The following is a 21,039-nucleotide window of genomic DNA, read 5'->3' as shown; positions in this document are numbered from 1 at the left end:
TTTGGTGCCAGCTTCGACTCGTTTCCTGTAGTGACTCAGGCCTCTATGGCAGCGTATGAGTCACTCCTCCAGTTCCGGAATCGATATTCAAAAAAGCAGGCAGACATGAATCAAATAACAATGAGTCAGTGTCAGAGAAAATCACCTCATGGCCATTTAGAAATTAACCACTCCAACTTTCTTCATCTCATTTGCTTTCTAACACTTTTTAAAGGCATTTTTTTAAAGTAACTTCAGTCCATTGTTACTCCATTCATATTTCACTCGCTCTCCAATTCTCAAACTTATCTGACTGCCAGCATCCTCCCTGCAGCCTTCCCTCTCTCTCCTGTCTTCACTCTAACACACACACACACACACACACACACACACACACACACACACACACACACACACACACACACACACACACACACACACTTTACTGTAGTCATCTACAAGACTGATTGAAACTCATTTGGTGTCCTATAATAGACGAGTATTAAAAAAGTTTCCTCCTTCTTATGCTATTTGCGAGATTGAATGGTAGGTAAAGTGCATGTCAAAATTAAAGACGAGTCTCCTGTTTGCCGCAGGTGTGTGTGTGTTGTGTGTGTGTGTGTAATGTGCATACACAAAAGACATTTATATATACGCAAAAAAGATCCTCCTACACTCCCTTTAACACCTTATTATTTGCAAAAATACTTTATCACCTTTGTTATGTTATGTGTCAAAAAACTTTACAGGCTTCAGATTGTGAAACTCGTCACATACACAACAGTGAATTAGGCTGCATTAAGCAAACATGAAATGTATAAGAAGCAGCTGTTTGAAGGCAAAATGAGTCAAAGCTCTGCTGAATTCTAATCTATAAAAAAGAGGGTTTTTTCCTGAACTACACTGATAAAGAACAGCAAAAAAATGAGGATGCTTTCAAATATAAACAATTTTCAAAGTGTTATGTATCAATAAACTTCACACAAGATAAGAAAACAAATAAATATTTGCTGTATTTAAAGGGCACATACACAACATCGATTACATGCAGTATGGAGGTGATTGGCTGGTTTTGATTGTATCTTTGTGTAAAGATACATTAAAGATCCCACAGTCCAAAAACATGCAGTTACTGGGGTTAGGTTAATTGATGATTCTAAACTGCCCATTGGTGTGAATGGTTGTCAGTCTCTCTGTGTTAGCCCTGCGACAGGCTGGCAACCTGTACAGGGTGTACCCTGTCTCTCGCCCCATGACAGCTTGGATAGGCTCCAGCCACCAACACCCCCCCCCACCCCACCCCCCATGACCCTGAACAGGATAAGCAGAACTAAATGGATGGATGGGTGGATGAAGGGGCTGCTTTGAGACACCCAAAATCTCAGTTTAGGTTTTAGAACCAAACTGTAGCATGGTAACTGTGGAGCCTTTGAGTACCTTATTGGCTTGGGGCCATGGGACACTGATTAGTTTTTTAGCCTCAATCCATATTCTGTATTCACATGTGGGTTTATTACCAGAACAAAGAACTGCAAGTAAATCTACATGCAACAGCTCGCTGAAAACCAACCACTTCATCCATCTACCTCATGCTACTAAAACCTCATATGAGTTCATACGAGCTGCTTGTGCATTTATTGCTCACAACAAGGACTGAGGACTTTTCTCTAGTCTTTCACAGTGTGGGGACACTTGGAAGAGATCAATTCACAGACAGTTTTGGGCAGGAGAAGGGATTACCGTCAGCTCTCCATTATGCCATGGGTGTGGCATAGAGCTCATAAAAGACAGGAACAGTCTTGTGTGGGGGAAAAAAAAAAACCCTTCTTGAACGCAATGTGCACAAACAAATTATCAAAAAGAGAGCGAGGAACCCAATCCACAGGGGACCCAGGCAGTGTATTCAAAATAAACCTTTCAAAGAAAGCACAGGCACTGGCTGTAAGCATGATCTGCTATCATTACATTAGTTAAAGATGAAGATGAGCAGAAACCAAAAAAACTCTGTTTATATTGTTCAAAGACAAATTCAAACTGAAAGTCCTATTTTTATGCAAAGGTTCAGTTTCGCACGCTCAAAGACGGCAGCTCTGTTGGGATTCACGTGGATGTTGTACACATTGACACACAGACCCAGTAAAATGAGACTAACCAACCTAATTAGACTGAGAAGTTGGCTTCAGTCCAACTCCAGCCCCAGATTGGGTCTGGGTTCCTTAGTACTGTGTAGACAGCTGAAGACATCTGGAGTCTTGTATTTGTCTTTACTTAGTTGTATAATTATTTTAAAACATATTTTTTATAAGCTAATGGTATCCACCAGCTTGCAAGTGACCTGGTTAGCATTATGGCTACCCCCTGTATATGAAATACTTAATTAATTCAATTCAATTCAATTTTATTTATATAGCACCAAATGTTCACCTCAAGGCGCTTTATATTGTAAGTAAAGACCCTACAATAATTACAGAGAACACCCAACAGTTAAAACAACCCCCTATGAGCAGCACTTGGTGACAGTGGGAAGGAAAAACTCCCTTTTAGCAGGAAGAAACCAGAACCAGGCTCAGGGAGGGGCAGTCATCTGCCGCAAATGGTTGGGGGTGAGGGGAGGGAGACAGGACAAAAGTCATGCTGTGGAAGAGAACCAGAGATTAATAATAACTAATTAAATGCAGAGCGAGGATTCTTAGCGTACCCTAAGGATGAAGTGTGAGGACAGTAAGAGCCTTCATTAAAAAGGTAACATCTTCTAGTTTCTGAAACTACTTTTTTTTGACATGTGACTAAAATGCAACCTAACACTAAGTGGTTCATTGGTGACATGGTGGACGTTGAGAGGTTAAATTAAAGGAGCTTTAGTTATTAAAGAGACATTTTTTATTCAACCGTCCTTCTGCGGTGCCTACTTCTCCATTAGAGCATATATGTGCTGTGCTGTGCTGTGGCATGGCTGCTCACCATATGGCTGCAGGGACATGGAGAATCTCTTGCTCTCTAGTTTTCTCTCTCTGTGCCAAGCTCTGCTGTTCCTCCTCCATCCCTTCCCCTCCCTCTCTTCCGTCAGAGAACTCACCATGCTGAGCTGCCTGGGTGTACTCTCACCTCCCCCACTCCTTCCATCCCTCCCTCCGTCTATCCTCCCCTCCGTTCCTTATATCACAATCTCTCTTATTTCCCAACTGTTTTTGATGATCCTTACAACTTATTGTGGAAGAGATCGAAGTTTTTTAGTTTTTTTAAAGCTGGGTTTAAAGGTTTTGGTTTGAAATCTTGTTGAAAAAGATTATAGTTTTGGGAAACCCCAGCAAAGGGAAGAAAAAGTGATGATTCATGCCAAAACTGACAGTTGTAATTTAATGCACAACATTATGAGTGTACAGCATGTGCCGCTTCTCAGCTCACCAAACAGTCTCTACTTTTCTCACCTCCCTTTCCTGCTCTTTCTCTTCATATACTTCCCTGACTGCTTTTCCACCTACTCTCTCCTCATCCTCACTCCTTCTTTTCTCTCTCATTTTCTCACTTCTCGTCTCTCTTTTTTTCACCACTTTAATGTGCCTTCTTTATTCTGTTGAAATGATGCTCATCTTGCTATCAGAAAATGTGTCTCTCAAAAATAAAATTTATCTTTGTTAATCTATCGTCAAACTATTTTCATCACTGATTTGTCGCTGTCTAAAGTGAGCAGCTCTCACATAAAGGCTTCTGCTACGTGATGCACTCATACAATCATACTCTTTGGTTTATCTTGTTAGGCATTAGAAACCCTGCTCTACATTCATATAATAAAGATGGACATTGCCATCATGACCAAGTCGGCCTCGAGATAATTGTTTTATCCACCTCAAACTTACTTCAGACACATATAAATCTCCATTACAGCTGAGACACCCATCACTAGTGGTCACATGGTCGTCGCTTTTAATCCTCTTATAAATGCTCCTAATGAAATTTAGGTAAATGCTGCTTAACTTAAGCATGATTAGAAAAATAACACTGCCTGAAATATTATTAAGATGGCTTCTGCTTTATTCAACAAAGATTTCTCTGATCTCTTCCAGGACTTTTGGGTACACCGCATGTCACCCGGTATGTGGGAGGTTGGGGTGGAGGAGCATGGTGGCTGAAAACATGTACTGTGCTACCACTGAAAGTCAATAATCTGACAACAACAGAGACACCCCCCCCCCCCACCCCGCCACCATTTAATCAATTATTGGCTCAAGACTCCCAACCTGGCCTTTGGATAGATAGACAAGGGGCCCGTTAGGAAGGCGTTCTCTACTGATGCTCAGTGTTGTTAGTCAAGGTCTCTGCCTCATCCCACTTCTCTGCTGAGTGGTTGTTCAAAAGCACAACAGCAGTGGGAAGATAGCTAAAAGGAAAAATGAGAGGAGAGGAGAGGAGAGGAGAGGAGAGGAGAGGAGAGGAGAGGAGAGGAGAGGAGAGGAGAGGAGAGGAGAGGAGAGGAGAGGAGAGGAGAGGAGAGGAGAGGAGAGGAGAGGAGTGAGAAGAAACTTGGCTCTGTCACACAGACTTTATTACTTAGGCTCACATGCTAACATACAAACACACACTTATAAATAGACAAATACCAAGGGATGACTTTTTTTTTGGGGGGGGGGGGTTGTTTTCAAGATGAGATAAAGCACAGAGTGTAGAACAGTGAAGGGGAGAGAGTGAAATGAAGCCAAGCTGTAAGAGATTAAAAAAAAGAACAAAAAATAAATTTAAGGAGAGAAAGCAAGAGAGGGAGGGATGAGAGAGAGAGAGAGAGAGGTGGGACAGATGGAGAGAGCACCAGAGCCAACAGTGGAGCTAAGTGGGTAGTGTGCTCCCCAGACAGTGCTCCATATGGCCTGGCAATGCCATACACAGCCAGGCAGCACAAACACACGCATATACACTGCATTTATACACACATAAGGACCCAAACACTCCCCACACAATCAAATTCACACACGTAGTTCATATTCACACATTAATTACCATGTACCCACACATATATAGAGTTCAGCCTGAGGAGCTATGTGACTCCACCCACTCTTTCAAAGAATACTAAACATTCACTCTTGATATGTTGATCTGAAGGCACCAAATCGGCTGTAAAAAGAAAAGATTTGTAACAGTTAGCGATGGTAGCAGCAGAGAGTTATCGAGCTGATGTTACTACACGAGCGAATTGAAGGGGAGCATTTTTATTGGTGGTCCTACAGCGTTCAAGAACGATGGTGCTCCCTTCAGCACGTACTAAAGTGTTCACTACTTTAGTACGTGCAACATTTGTTTGTGTGATTTCAAACCAAGAAATGGTTCCGTGTTTTGAATCCTCACTCTTAATTATTCATCCAGTACTACAGCTGTCATCGTCCCTTGGTCCTGGACCCAGGATTGTTGAGTTTTGGGGATATTTAAGGGATTTCCCCACTTTAGAATGTTCCCTTAGTTTTGTCTTTGTCAAGTTCACATATGTAGGTCTGTCAACGGTCACTTCCTGTTTTACTTTGGCAGCCCTCTGCATCGTGTGCTTTGTATTCGATTTTGCTTCCCCTTATCTTGTTAATATGTCTCAGCTCTCCTGTTCTCCTCAGCTGTTTCCACTCCTCTCATTATCTCTTGTGTATTTATTATCTGGGTCCTCCTCCTGTTCTTTGTTGCGCTCTCCTTCATGTTGTGTGTTTCCTGCGCAGTGAGTTTTTCTTCTTTATTTTGTATCCCTGGCTTCAGCCCAGGCCAGCTAACTTCTTCTCTTTGATGTTATTTTTGAAAAGATTCCAACAATAAAGCTGGCTTCCTGTCATCGCCTTGGGTCCTGCGCCGTCCCAGCTCTCCATAGCCGAGAGAATCATCATCCCCCAGAGTTGCTCCGCCTCAGCCACTGGCCTCCTGGTCGGCCTCCTTAACTGCTTCGTCTTCACCACTGGTCACCTGGCCGGCCGCCTGTTCTTTAGTTCGTATCCCTCGGCTTCAGCCCAGGCCACCTTACTTCTTCCATTTGTTGTTCTTTTTGAGAAGGCTCCAGCAATAAAGTTGTCCGTAGTATGCCTCCTGTTTTCCCGAGTCCTGCATTGAGGTCCTAACCATGCCTACCATACAGCAGTGTTGTGACACCAGTTGCCCATAACACGCTCATTGGTGTGGAAAACAAGCACACCTTTATTAGAAATCACAGTAATGATGGCTTCCTTAACCCAATCAGAGAAGACCACAAGCCAGTGTACTCATCGCTCTCAAGCATCGCAAAATATGCAGGGTTGTGTCAGGAAAGGTATTTCAACCATGCAGATCACAATAATTCCATATTGGATCGGTCCAGGCCTGGAAAGAGGCAGCTGTGGTGACCCCTAAAGGAAACAGCCGAAAGAAGAAGAGGAAGAAGATGACTTCCACTTCAGTTTTAGTCAGTTTGCCAATACAGCATATAGCAGAAAACGGGAAGGTATATTTTTCCCCTTGATGTGACAAGGCAAGGTAGAAAATCTGTTTCTGGGGGTGTAATACTCCTCTAAAACTGCAGTCTGTTTTGTACCTCAGTTCTTGGGCTTTGGTTTTTGGTTCGTACTTTGGTTTTTCTTTAGAAAAAATGGGAAAGATTGGACCTTTGAGAGTGAAAAGTTGAATGGTTCACTGTGTCAGAACAGAAAAGAGATCACTTTTCTTGAGAAAGCTTAAGGAATCAAGTGAGGATAAAGATAAGGATAAGGATAAGGCTATGAAAACAGGACTGCTCTAGACCCATTATTTGAAGTAGGGTATATTTACATTAAACATCCCAAATAGATTTAGAGCTGATCTGTACACACCTCATTTATCCAGTAACAATTCAGAGAAATTTTGGCCCAACAAATTCCACAGAGCCTCTCCCTTCCTAAAATAACTGTCAATTCTCACATTTTAAGGCAAAGACTCTGCATGGCTCATTTCCTCCTCTTGTGGTACTTGTGGCATACTTGCATAATGCAAATCATTTCAGAAGCTTTTCTTTCCTTTGCACTATGATTTTTCTAATTGCTTCTTTGGTATTTCTCTGCCACTTTTTTAAGTATTAAAGGTGGCTACTGTTCAAAGATTTAAAGCCAAATAAGTTGACTGTTTCTATCAAAACCTTCAAAATGCTTTTTTGTTTTGTTTTTTAAGTTGTAAAGGACAGTTTGTCAATCTTTTCATTGAGGAGCAGGTGGAATCTGTTCAACTGAAGCTTAGTCCCCTTGAAAACCATGAAGTTATCCTCCAAAGAGGATATGTTTGTGGTCTGTGTGTGACTATTATCAAGAAAAGGGTTCATAGTTGAGTTCATAACAAGCACTTCCTCCCAAAAACTACAGAATATCACTAAGTTACACGCTTTAAAGTCTATCACATCATACAATTCCCATTCTTTGCTACTGACGTCTGTATGACAACTTCCAGTCAAAACCATCTGATGCTCACTGTGAGTCCTATCCGGTACACACGGAGCCCTCCTTAACATACAGAAATGTGAGCGTGTGTCAGGTCCCTTCCAGATCCCTGCTGGAGCAGAGACCTGTGGGAAGACCAGAATAACAGCCAATCCCTGAAGGAAGTGAGGAAGTGACTCCTCGCCAATCCCAGGGCTCACCAAGGTTACTACAGGGCTGCTGGGCCATCGCCATGGTACCCTGCTATCAGGGGACACCTGGCCAATCACATTTGTTGATGTGAGGTGTAAACATCCTTACACTGCAGTACATCCATGCTGCCTCTACAGAAGCACTGGGGGAGCGATGGAGATGTAAAACTGGGCGTGACCAGTCTGTAGTAACCGTCCAAAAAGGTGTTAATTAATCCTAATGAGAGACATTTGCTGCATGGTATTTGTCAGTCACTCAACAATAGGTCTTTTGTATTATGAAGGCTGTACTTCCAAATGACATGTAATTATTTCAGTAATTTTACAACAACAAAAATCAGAGGTTAGTCATTCAGTTTGACAGCCTGGGTAATTATTAAGATTAAAAAAATGTACTGACATAAACATGGGGTACTGCATGAAGTGTAATAAAATATTAATAAAAGGAAAAGTACTAATTTAAAATAACACAAGTTCTTTAATAGCAGACAGTACTATAAATATATGAAAGCCCTGCCTATGGTGATTAACTACAGCTGAAGGATGTTCCCATACAGACTGAGAAACCTCTACAACCCCAGGTCTTATTGCTTTTTTTTTTTCTTTTAAAGGAAAAAAAAGAAAGAAAAAAGAACCCATGAGATTAACTGAAAAAGCACATGGCATTGACGTTTCAAACAAGATGTTTTCTCTCACAGAGCTTCCAAATTGCCAGCAGCTCAACCAACAGCTCACCGCACGTCCATTCCTGTCACTACTGAGCCAATCAACCTGACAAACGTTTGGCAGGAAATGACCATCACGAGCCAGGTTTCCTTGCCCACTTTCCTTCCTACAGGTGTTACAATCATTCTGTGAGTAAACACCATGCCTCGAGGAATACGTAATGATGAGTCGATAAGCTCATATCGAGTTGCTCAAAAGCCTCGAGCGCCAAACCATAACATTAACTATCAAATTCTGGTAACTTCATTAGACACACATTCACCTACGTAATAACCAACATGACTCCATGGCTGCAGCAATGTGTAAGATACTCTATATGCTGTTAATAAGCAGTAGATCTGGTTTATCAGGCTCCATCTTTCTGGCCAACCTGGTCAGTAGATGACCAACTTACTAACAATGTTAGCCACTAGGATGAGCTAAAACAACTTCACAAGCACCAAACTAGGCACCACATTATCTTTGTTCTTTAGTGTGAATGTGCTAGACACACTCTTTGAATGTCTCTTGCTGTAGCTATTTAGCTACTCAGTATCACTGCCACTGTGTTAACAAAGAGGACAAAACAAAACTATTCATTTGTTAAAGAAAAGATGATTTCCGAGTAAAGTCTAAGCTACAGTACTGCTGTGAATTCAACTCAAGTGCAACCAAGTGTTTGGACTAAAGAACTTCAGCCTGTAAGGAATCAGTTTAGGCTCAGAACAGATGCATCAAGAAGTACTGACAAAGTAAAGATTTCACAAAAAGTAAGCTTGTTTTTCTCATTAAAAATTGTCCAAAAGGCACCAACAGCACAGACATTGTCAAGAGGTCCCATTCCCTCAGCACACCTGTGAATGAAAGCAGCCAGATCCCCGAGTTTAAGCCAAGTGAACAGGTTATAAAATAATCCAATCAGCAAACAGTTGTTATGAAGCGGGAAGGTATCACCTGGCAAAAAATACATTTTTATTTTAATTTAACCAAATATCAGAAATCACACATACATTTGTAGGCGCTCAGCCGTCGTCCCTGTGGTTGCAATGAAAAAAGCACTTTACAGACACGATATTATCTCTGTCCCAGCTCAGCGCCCCATCAAAGGCAGGAGGCACAGTGACTGTAATGTCTGGTGTTCACAGGAATAATGTGGGGGGGAAACACTAACTGGAAAAGCACAGATTGTATAATGTTAGAAATGACGGTCATATTGTGGGATTCCTCAGAGATGCAGATGTGCTCCAGCTGACTTACTCTGTAATCCCACCTCACTTTCTGATCCAGCGACACACTCGCACACGCTCCAACACACATACGGTGCAAACAGCACATAAACAAGCTTTATCCTTTGATCATTGTGTGGTAGGAAAAAAATAAAAAATTTTCTGGCTGCAGAATACACTGCGAACAAGAATGCATGGAAACCCGGCTTTCAGTGCGCAAATAAGCCGGCAAAGACGGAGGTCCTCATATGACATCAAAGAGTGTTTCATACAGCATTGGCAATTCAGGTCTGTATTAACAACTACTGATCAAATAAGCAGACTTTACACACACACACACACACAGAGAGAGAGAGAGGAGTGGAAAGATGATCACTGAGCGGTTCCATTATAAAGAATTGTTTCTGACCAACCCATCAAGCGTCCAATCCCCACTAATTGGAGATGAGATGGGGAGGGTTATTTCAGAGAAAGCTAACCTCTGACCACCTACACTCTCAGAAGGATGTTCGCTGGAAAGCTTGCAGATGAACTAGAGCATTCAATTTACAAGTCTGTCGAAGTAAATTGCTTTGGCTGGCAACACTGAAGTCCAAAGTATATTTCAAACAGTAAATCTGCACAGGAATGTTTACTTTTTGCAATACCCCCAATCTTAGTCAATACAGAGACATAGGAATGTCCTAGATAACATCATAATGCTAGTGTTATGGTCAAGGTTCAAAGTTCTGGCACTCTGACTGACTTATTATCGTATTCTCTAACAACCCCATAACCTCAGAAAACAGACTTTCCTTCATAGAGACTGTGCCCAGTTTCTTTAACTTTTTACTCGTCATGTTTGAACTAAAAATGCACAATTATTCTACAGCTTACCATTCAGTTTTTACTTCCACTTCCTTGGGTAATCAGCAAAATCCTTCATAATTTGCAGGACTGTTCTTGAAACCTGATGCAAAGTTGAAAAAAGATGGCAGGAAGAAGTAACTTTATTGGTAGGCATTAAAGCATTTAATGGCATACTGAGTAAAAGGCCCCTGCACCCTATAGATGAAAGCTCAGTCTAAGCAGAGCCTGACCAATATATGGCAAGTATTATCTACCAGTATCGACCCTTATTTATCATTATCTAAACCACATGATATGTCTGATATGCAGCAATATGATATTTTCATAAGCCTGCTGTCATTGCATGGCTTGTCCAGGGCAATGGCTCCATTGTTTACAACTGTTTAGTTTCCAACATATGTGATAAAAGAAATTCTAACCTGTTGGGCCAACATGTGTCACCAGAACAGCTTCAGTGCACTGACATTTACTCTCCAAGCCTCAGGAAGGCTACGTGAAGAAGGAAACACCATTCCTCGTTCATTAGATATCGTGCCGATGGTGGTAGAAGGCATGATCTAACATATCTCCAGTCATTTTGGACTATTGGGTTGAGCTCTCAGAACTGGGAAGGTCATATAGCTCACATCATTTTGATACTCAACAAACCATTCAGTGACCTATAGATGGGGGCACTAGAAGAGCCCACTCCATAAGGATGGTAGCAGTTTATAGGAACAGGATAAAGATGATCACTCAGAACAGCTTTGTTTTGATTTGCAGTAACTTTTTCCTCTAAGTGAACCCAAATGCTAAAACTGTGAGTAGCCAGCGCCAGCTTCCACCAACACTTCTAGTGAGTAAACGCGACTAGAAAAAAACCTAGTTTAGAAACTCCACTGACATTTGCAGCCATGCTGAAACTAAAGCTAAAGCCTTTCAGCTGACACACTGCTGTTAATTCAGTTTTTCAGCAGCCTTTAAGAGGTACCATTTCCCATAAGCCCCAGCAGTTTGTGGACTAAACGTCCCAGCTTGACAGAAGAGTGCAGGGATCGCAGCTAGCTCACACTTCTGTAATAAAGGAGAAAAGACCGAACACTTTAGAGGTTTCTAGACAGCAGAGATTGCACACAGCTAAAGAGAAGAGAGGATTGCTAAGCATCTGACATGTGGATGAAATCAAATTACTATGTTCTCCCTGCAAAGCTTAAAGATTTTCTAATGGAAGCTGCGGTTTTTTTTGTTGTTGTTGTTTTGTTTTTTCTGGGATCACGAAGTTTGAAATGGCAAAAATGGTGTTAATTCACAAATCCCCCACAGTGAAGCCACACTGAAACCAAAGAACTGCTAGACCGTATCTGATTTTAAAAGGCAAGAAATGTAAACATTTTAACATAAATCCAATTTTGAAACTTGGATTTAAGGATCTAATTTGATGATTTTTTTTTTTTTAAAGGAAAATTATGCCTCATGTTACATAAATCTGTTGTTCGTACATGTGAGAAGATGACGCAAAAGTCACACAACCACATGATGGAAGTCATTCCTCCAGACGAGCAGCTTGGCAGGAGAGTCGAGCAAATTGTGAGACACACAGAGCATCTGAATCGGGCCTTTAGTCAGCCACTTTACGGAGGAGGAGGAGGATAACATCAGCTAGTCTCTAATGACTCAGGCTCTGGACTGGACTCATCAGACCGAGCGTGTCCATCTTTACAGAGGAAGCTCTGTAGTTGCGCTCTGACAGATGACAGACAGCTTTTGGGCTTTTTGTGTGTGTCTTGGAGACGCAGAACGCTAAAGTAAAGTTTCACTGACCTCAGCCGAGGAATATGCCCTAAATATAAATCTCAAAGTCTAAATGAGGTGCCCGTGTATTTCTGTTCCGCTTAAGGTGTTATCCAAATTGCATAATAATGGCTTGAGTCACACTTGCAAAAGATAGTTGTCGTCGTGTGTGTTTATCTTTTATACCGTTGACTCATCTGAGGTGTAAAACTGAATTTCCGTACAAACATGAATGCGAGGAGAAGGAACACAATCTTGATTGAAGATTGTTTGAGGCCAGAAAGGCAAAGTGATGCTGAAGTGACGCAAAAGCAAATATTAGCTCACATTTATAGCAACTTAAGGCCAGTTCGGCATCGACTGGGTGGTATTGAGCTGGCGGTTGAATACCGGCTGTCGGCACTCACCTGACGTCGTTTTGCTGCGGGGGTTTCTTCTGTCCAACCAGGTTCACGGTTCTGGCTTGAATGGGCTTTTCTTCTCTGAAAAACACACAGTTAGAAAAATGCAGTTAGTCCAGCTTTACTTTTGTTTGATTTCTGTACTTTGACCTCCTAATATCCAACAGGTTGCCAGTGAATGCCTTGGGGTCAGGGTCAGGGTCAGGTTTACATCTATCCCTTTATAACTTTTACCACACCTCTGACTTGAATCCTACTGTTTGACAAAGCATGGCAGTCTCGTCTTAATATTTCTCTCCTAGACTTTGTATAAGTTGAAACACAAGTCCAGAATTCAGTTAGCTGTTGTTTAATTTTGGTACGCTACAGGCATTCATATGTGTAAATGCTCGCTTCCTAAACTCAATAACTGTCTTGTTGTCCTCATAAAACTTTGTGGTCTGACATTGTTTACTGAAGGTAGTTCAAATTGTGTTCTCAGTCTTTATTCAATTTTATTTGCTGAATTCTAAAGGAAATCAGAAATCAGGTTAGAATCATAAATGTGTATCTCGGGAGTGTTCTAGATACCTCTAGGCATCGATGACAACAATGACATGTTTTCAGTATGTCCACTGACACATTCACAGTGTGATTCAAAACCATCTCATCCATAAACATGAACAGCAGGCTCTGATCAGTCTAATCACAGAGAGAGAACTCAAGAGAGTATTCCCCGCCAACACCCACGCTGCCTAAAACAGAAGACGTGTCTTTTTATTGTCAATACTGTGGGTACCCCACTCGCTCATTACGAGACACTTTTGGCACATTGGGAACAGAATTATCTTTTCTACTGGCTGTTTAAGCGATAACACAGTGACAGTCGAGGTAACATCCTTGGGTTACATTGGTAAATAATAATGCATTACTAAAACTACTGTTTTACTTGGTGCATGGTATAAACTCACTGTGAAACATGCTTGGGGTGGTTTAATCCATCATAGTAGGCGTCAGGTCTGAATATTGGATGGTAATGCAGTTGTGGTACAGACTGATTGGAAAAGCTTTTAACATCTAGCTGGTTGCTGGAGACCCACTGAGGGCTACTGCTGGAACTAAGTTTTAGCTTAGCTGCATGCTAAACAAGCACATCTTCAGAAAGTAGAAGGTATTACTTTTCAAATAAACTCTCATACGTGCATTTTAGTCTCACAGTTCTCACAGTCACCAGGTCCAACTCTCAGAGTGTATAGAACTGTGTATGTTCACACTGTATTACAGCTCTTCTTGCATACTGGAGCACAAAATGTAGACGCAAGCATATGTTGCACACATATGATACAAAAGACTTTTTTATTGACTTGAGCTTTTGTGGTGTTTGCTGTGCATTTTGTCTTCAGGGTGAGACAACTGACACATAGGAGCATGCAGTTCTTCATACAGTACAGTACACCCACCAGGTCCACAGAGACACACAGGGTTAGGGTTACGTTGATGTGTACTCTTTTTATAGAATTTTTGCCTGTTTGGAACAGCCAAAGCCCTGCGATAGACTGGAGATTTGTCGAGAGCGTACCCCACCTCTTGCCCTGTGACAGCTAGGATTGGCAGCCCTGAACTGAACAACTGGTTAAGAAAATGGAAGGAAGGAACAGTGAACCTTAACTCTAGATGGGTCACTGGTGGCCTGATGACTGTTAATACTATTTAATGAATAATATCAACAAAGTTCCTGCTTCTCGGTAGATAAAATGCACACATTTGTGCTTTTATTGTACTCTTATTTCATGCCTTAAAATTGAATTTAAACCAGAGTATGGCCAGGAACACCACTCATCGATTATTGATCAACTACGCTGCCTTGTTTTGTTTTAGATTTCCATTTTTGTACCTCAGATCATTGAAAGCAGAACAGAGACATCCCCATTATCGCTGTGGCTTCAATAGAATGTAAACTGATGTGAGCATATCTTAAACAGCTCATAAGTGGAGTGTATTCTCTGCCTCTCTGCATTACAACCCACACTTCCCTACTCCTAGTACACTTAGCACGCATGTATTAGCCAACCAACCAGTGCAGCTTTTCAGTGCAGACCCAATCGTAAGGACATGCACACATACACACACTGCTTTGCTAACTCAGTCCAAACAGTGGTGAGAGGAAACAGTGCTGAAGCCTATATAGGCTTGGACATGTATGTGCTGACAGCCAGCGTTATCCGCAGCTGTTTCACTATGACAAGAGTGAATCCATGGCTATTTAATACATCACTGGAAATGATGCATAGCCACTTAGGGCCAGAGCTATATATTGGACATTTCCTTCTTTAGAAGCAATGAATCGATCTTCCGTTCCAGTGCTGGGCCATCATTCCGCACAGAGGGCTTAAAATAGAACAGGGATGTAAAGCTTGAGGAGCGCCTCGCTTAGGTGGGTCGTTCTGCCTTTATATCTGCACATCTATGTGTGCAGCTCCCATATAGACCATGCAGAAAACGTGAGAAAGCCATCGCTTTAACTTGATGCATTTTCTGATCCTGGGGGAAAAGTGTGGGGTGGGGGGTGGGGGTGGGGGGTGAACGTATAGGTTCATTCCTCCTCCGATTGCTGCAACAAACTGGAGACTTTTCCCCATGTAATGTGGGGAAGAAGTGGATACACACAGCAAATGTAAGTCACTCTTGATTCAAAATAACATGACACAGGCACCTTTTCCTTCCCTGCTAGAGGCCCACTGTTTCTGTAACAGCCTGTGTGATGTCTGCTGCAAGAGCACTGGCCTACATACAGTGCATAAGGCTGGGAAAGGCTCAACCGCACCCCAGAGCTGAGAACAGCAGCTGTTGAGATGGATGCTGCACAGATAAAAGCCAACAGGGAGGGTTTTACTATTCTCAGTGCCAGGCTTCACTGAGCCCTCTGCAATTTCCTGAGCAACTATCAGTGAAATATTTCAGGCAAAGCACAAATGCTCTCCACCTGACTCAAGCAGTGGTGCTGGATGATAGTGGTCTTTAGGAAAGAAGTGCAGAAGAAGAATGTGTATGATTCATCTGAGAGGATGCTGCTGCTGCTGGGGACTGGTGGCACACCCCTTCCCCTTCTTCTTCCCTCCCTTAACAAGTTACACCTGAGCCATCGCACCGCTGGGCCTCCCTCAGGAGCGATGAAAAGCTGTGAACTGGACGTGGACTATAGCCTGTAAGGTTCCTCTGGCACAGAGCTGCAGGCTACATGGGCCTGTGAGTGTGTGTGTGGAGGGATCTGCAGGATGTACACACACACGCATGCATGCATGGTCACATACAGTGGAGAGCAGCACAGGTCCTGATGCTGTCACATTTTGTCCATATAGAACAGACTTGCCTGGACTTCAGAATGGAACCTGCCCAGGCCTAGCCCCTCTCTCTCTCTCTCTCTCTCTCTCTCTCTCTCTCTCTCTCTCTCTCGCTCTCTTTTTTACACTTGCACACACACATTATCTTTCTGTTTCCCTCTCTTACTTTAACATGGCCTCCTCCTTAGCCTCTTCCTCCCGCTGCCGAGCCAGCACAGCCATGATGATCTTCCTCTCCTCCTCGGTCAGATGACTGAGGTCCGGCTCCGGGATGGCCGGGGCGACGGGTGGGCGCGGGCCGCCCCGAGGGCCCACCGAGGCGAACATCTTCCCCGCCGCCACCACCACCACCTTCCCCCCCTTCCTTTTCTCCCTCCTCCTCTTCCTCTTCCTCCTCCTCCTCCCTCCAAGCCTCGGTCGGGATCACGGATAGAAAACCCGCTGGCGGAGCCCACGGATCACGACATGGCCCACGGACAAAGCGGCGGTTGGAGAGACTGATGCGGAGTTCCCATGACGGTGGCGTGGGGCACCCAGGGCGGCGGCGGCGGCAGCAGCAGCAGGGTCGGTGCTAGCTGCGGTAGTAGTAGTAGTAGCGGTGAATGTGGCGCTTCGGTTCCCGGTTTTAGCCTCTCCTTCTCCCTCTTGCTGCTCCGCTGTCTTCTCCCCCCTCCCACCGCCCGCCCGCCCGCCTCTCCCCTCCACCGCCTCCGTTTTACGGGGAGCCCATATCTCCGGCGGTCGGTCGGGATGATGACACGCGGGAGGAGGATCTCTTTTCCTTCCTTCAGGCCAGGCAGAGAGGAGGGGGGGTGGGGGGTGGGGGTCCCCAAAGGCGGCTCAGGTCTTCGCTCGGTGCGCCGGGCCGGCTGTTTGGCTGCGGGGCGAGGCGGCGACTTCTTGTTTTCCAGCGCTGCCGCTGATGCTGATGCTGCTGTCAGGGAGACGGAACAGTCAATGGGACCGCAGCCCCTCAAGCGCGTTCACTCCTCTTGCGGCGGGAGTGCGCAGCCCTCATTTGAGAATGGGGGCTCCACTCACAGTTAAGATGCGCGCTCACGGCTGTCTATAGCACACACAGGAAATAAATGGTTCCTTAAGGGTCCAACTGTGGGGTTTGTACTGTGTGACCACAGTACAAGAATTCTTTATTCATTTATTCATAGTTTTATGTGCATACATTTGAAAAAAAAAAAAAAAGAGGTTTTTAAAAAGCAGAGCCTGCAACAAATGGTGCAATTTCCCAACATTTGCTTCAGAAATTTGTGTGTAATTTTCACTACTTACAATTACTTACTGGCTCATAATGATAATTAAAATGTAGGTACAACAGAGCAATCGGCCTTCTTTTTCAACCAAATGAGACGCCCCCTGCTGGATTCATTTTTCATCCTGGAAGCCATGTCTGTTTTTGAACTACAGTCTATGTTCCACACAACGTCCCATCTATAACTTAATTTAAATCTTCTTTCTGTTACAACAGATAATATATTAACAGTTTTTAGTAGCATGTTAATCCTGCTTGAGTTGCCATTCCAAGTGACAAATGAGAGCCATTTACACATTACACGGCTCCAAATTAAGGGATGCTGTTCCTTATACAGAACAGAAAAGAAAACATGCAGTTTGAAAGGATACAATGATAGAAGAAATAATAATGAATAAAAATGCCTAACAAAAAGCAGGAATACAAAACACATGGACTGGATCAAAATGAATGAATGCAGGGCTAAAGAACCATTTTCTAATACTGCAGAAAACCCTTTGCAGTAAGAGTGCAGGGACTCTCCTCCTCCTCCTCCTCCTCCTCTCCCACCAATCGTTGCGTGTTAGAATGACGCGCATCTCTCTTTTTTCCTCCCCCCTTCCTTTCTCTCTTTCTCACTCACTCCCTCGCTCTCCATTCCTTCCTTCTGTCTTTCCTCCTTGTCTACCCTTCCAGCAACCCTTTCTCCCTCTTCACACAGTACTTCCCAATCCTGAAATACAGCCAGAAGAGATCACGAGGTTTACCACATAGGCATACATGTATACATGTATAAGGTGACATTTACAGTATGTCACTCAAATTACAGAATGTGTGGTCTGCAGAGGGCTGCCCAAACGGTACTATTCAGATACGAGAGATAAACCACAGATGGGGAGTGTATATCACACAAACTGTGTAAGACAAGATCATGTGTTACAGTGATCTAAATATAGACACACATCTGGTCTATTTTTAGCCACAGATGCAGATTTGGCAAAAAATTAATTCTAACCTATTTACACTATTGTTAAGCATATTTTGGTTGAGAAGTAAAAAACATTTCATGCTAAATGTAGCAAAGAATTTGACTTGTTATAGTTTCCTGGACCTCTTGAGATCTCTACATGCTGTTTTGTAAACCACCTAAGTTCAGACATTAGTGTAAACTCACACAGTTTGTATTTCAGCACCACGGTCAGCTCACTGAGGGGCTGCTGCTAGTCTAGAGCCGGTAGCACGCTGACACACCAAACACACAAAACATCTCTGCATGAGCCTAAAGTGATTATCAAACAATGTTTTTCAAAATTATTGTTGGAGACCTACAGTAACGTTTATCTAATGGCAACTGCCTCACATAAAACTCTTGAGTTGATTGCAGTACAGTAACCTCTGTCAGTTCAACTCATTTTTTTTAAATGCTTAAGGTTTTATTGTACGTAGTAATATACAGCAAATTGGCAAAAACAGTGCAATATTTGTGTTTTACACCACACTGCAACTTTATGGTTAGCATGTTGTTTCAATAAAACCTATTCAGATCCTAAAGTTGTTTGATCAATGTGATGTGTCCCAAGTGTCATATAGAACATGTGAACACCAGTGTTGTTTCTAAAAATATATTAACTTCACACATATGAACTTGAGTCACATCCCATTCTTAATCCATAGTGTTTAATATGATGTCAGTAGCTATAACAGTTTCAACTCTTCTGGGAAGGCTTTCCACAAGGTTTAGGAGTTTTTAATGGGAATTTTTTACCATTCTTACAGAAGCCCATTTGCGAGGTCGGACACTGATGCTGGACGAGAAGGCATGGCCCACCTCAACATCCACTGACCCCACTCTGTGATTTTACGGGGCCTAACACTTTGTTGCTGTAATTGCCAATTGCTTCCACTTTGTTATAATAACACTAACAGCTGACTGTGGAATATTTAGTAGTGAGGAAATTTCACAATTGGACTTTTTAAAGTTATGAAGGTTCAAAAATGCTAGAAAAATAATGCAAATTAAAATGTGTGCAATTTAATCCACATCTATGTATTCCAAGAGCCTGTAACTTGGAAAAAAGTCACAGCATGAAGGGTAACTTTTGGCTTCACTGGATATACTACAGTTATACAATAAATCAGCTGATTCTGAGTGGCTAAGGTGGGAGACACCTGTCATATCATGGAATGATCCATTAGCAAGATCTGTAAAAATCACACAAGGATCATAGATCCGCTCAGCTTAAAGATGATTAGTATTTTCAGCACCACGGTCAGATCACTGGTCGGCAGGGACGCTCACATCTCTAGAAACAAAAATGCAGTGAGAGGAGCTGCAGCCAGAAGCATGCTGAGACAACAGATACTGAAATACATACTTTAGCTTGAATTCTTCTGATATTTTTTAACATTACTGTGGGCATGCAAAGGTAGGCACTGTACTTACTTGACTTGCTTAGCAGCCCTGGAAAATAAGGTTCCATTTCACATCCATCCAGCCACCTTGAAGTTGGTACTAATCATTTTCTTGCTCTGACTGCAAACTTCCGTAAGTTCAATGAACGTTTTAAGGTGCTTAAAAATTACTTTATCTTTAAGAAGATAAAGTAAAGTAAAGTAATTTCCTCTCCTTCTGATAGTAAGGAGAGGAAATTGTGGCTGGTTTTCCTTTTTCATTCATTTAATAAAGGTAGCACAATGTTTTTATTCAATATGAAATTGTAAATACTGTCATCCTGATTCTGACGTAACGTGAATACAAAGTTGTCATTTTACTGAAAGGATGAATAAAAGTTAAAATTGTACAAGTCAAATGGACTGTTTATTCTAAGTACACAATATATGTTTTGTTAATGGTTTTGAATTCGGACTTTTCTGAATCTGTGTAAAATTAAATCAAATCAAAACTAAACAGGCTAAACGTTGTTTGTGTGCTTTGTTGTGGAAATTTGAAATAAAATGCTGTACACACAACCAGGTTTCCTGTGTCAGCTTTATTTACCTCTGTGAAGATGTCAAATAACAGTACAGAGCATAGCGGCGGTCTGCATGTATTAGAAAGATTATAAACCTGGAATATTTATATCTGCCACGCCTACAGCACAGCGTGTGTAATGCAAACTAACTCGTACATTTGGACGAAGCTGAAGTTGGTTTAGATTCGGAAAATGGCTAAAGGGCCATTTCACTTTTTTGCTACCTTCAGCATCTTTAATTTGCTCTAGTTGAAAATCTACAACACCTGCACACTTCAAACCTGGACTAGATTATTCTGCACTAATAGCAGAATACTTAAAACCATGTGTGTGATTTGTGAAACCTTTATCTGATTTGTGAAACTTCAATAAAGAGTGATTTCAGCACTTTTGTTTTAAGTATTCTGCTAGTAAAGCAGAATAATCTAGTACAGGTTTGAAGTGTGTAGGTGTTGTAGTTTTTTAACTATAGCATATTAAAGATGCTGAAGGTGGCGAAAAATTAAGTGGAATGGCCCTTTAGCCATTTACCGAATCGGAAGCTGTAATCGGAAACCAACTTCAGCTTCGTTACATTTGGACATATTTTGCATGAAAGATTATATGCAGACAGAACACCAGTATACGGACTGTTTCACTGAGCACGGTCAGCCTGGCACAGAGAAGTAGCAGAGTCTTAAAGATTTCCATTACAGCTTTCGATCATTTGAACTGCAGTCACGTGGGTTTCAATAAGACAGCAAAAATATAAAAGGAAGTGAGCCACGTTTGATTTCATAATAAAAGAAAGTCGCTGTTAACTGATGTAGAAAGTAATACACCACTCCAGTTTGTACTTCAAATAAAGCATAAATTACAACAGGCTATGTGATACGTTACAGACCACTTTCTTAAAAGCATTTTCCCATTTGCAAATTCATTTTGCATTGTGCTGAATAGTGATATTCTTCAGCCAAAACTACATAACTCGTGCTTGA

General features: G+C 42.3%; 1 protein-coding gene across 1 annotated transcript in view; it reads right to left on the bottom strand.

The window, feature by feature from the left end:
• Positions 1–16,171, bottom strand: part of rims1a (regulating synaptic membrane exocytosis 1a) — a 244,433-nt gene extending 228,262 nt beyond the window's left edge. The window contains exons 1-2 of the mRNA XM_030748119.1: positions 16,011–16,171; positions 12,531–12,605 (exon numbers count right to left, since the gene is read on the bottom strand). Coding sequence (XP_030603979.1) covers positions 12,531–12,605; positions 16,011–16,171 — 236 coding nt within the window. The remainder of the gene's footprint in view (positions 1–12,530; positions 12,606–16,010) is intronic.
• Between the last annotated feature and the right edge of the window lie 4,868 nt (positions 16,172–21,039).

The sequence above is a fragment of the Archocentrus centrarchus genome, chromosome 15, assembly GCF_007364275.1.
Source record: "Archocentrus centrarchus isolate MPI-CPG fArcCen1 chromosome 15, fArcCen1, whole genome shotgun sequence".
NCBI classification, from domain to species: domain Eukaryota; kingdom Metazoa; phylum Chordata; class Actinopteri; order Cichliformes; family Cichlidae; genus Archocentrus; species Archocentrus centrarchus.
This window is presented reverse-complemented; position numbering and strand designations above follow the sequence as displayed.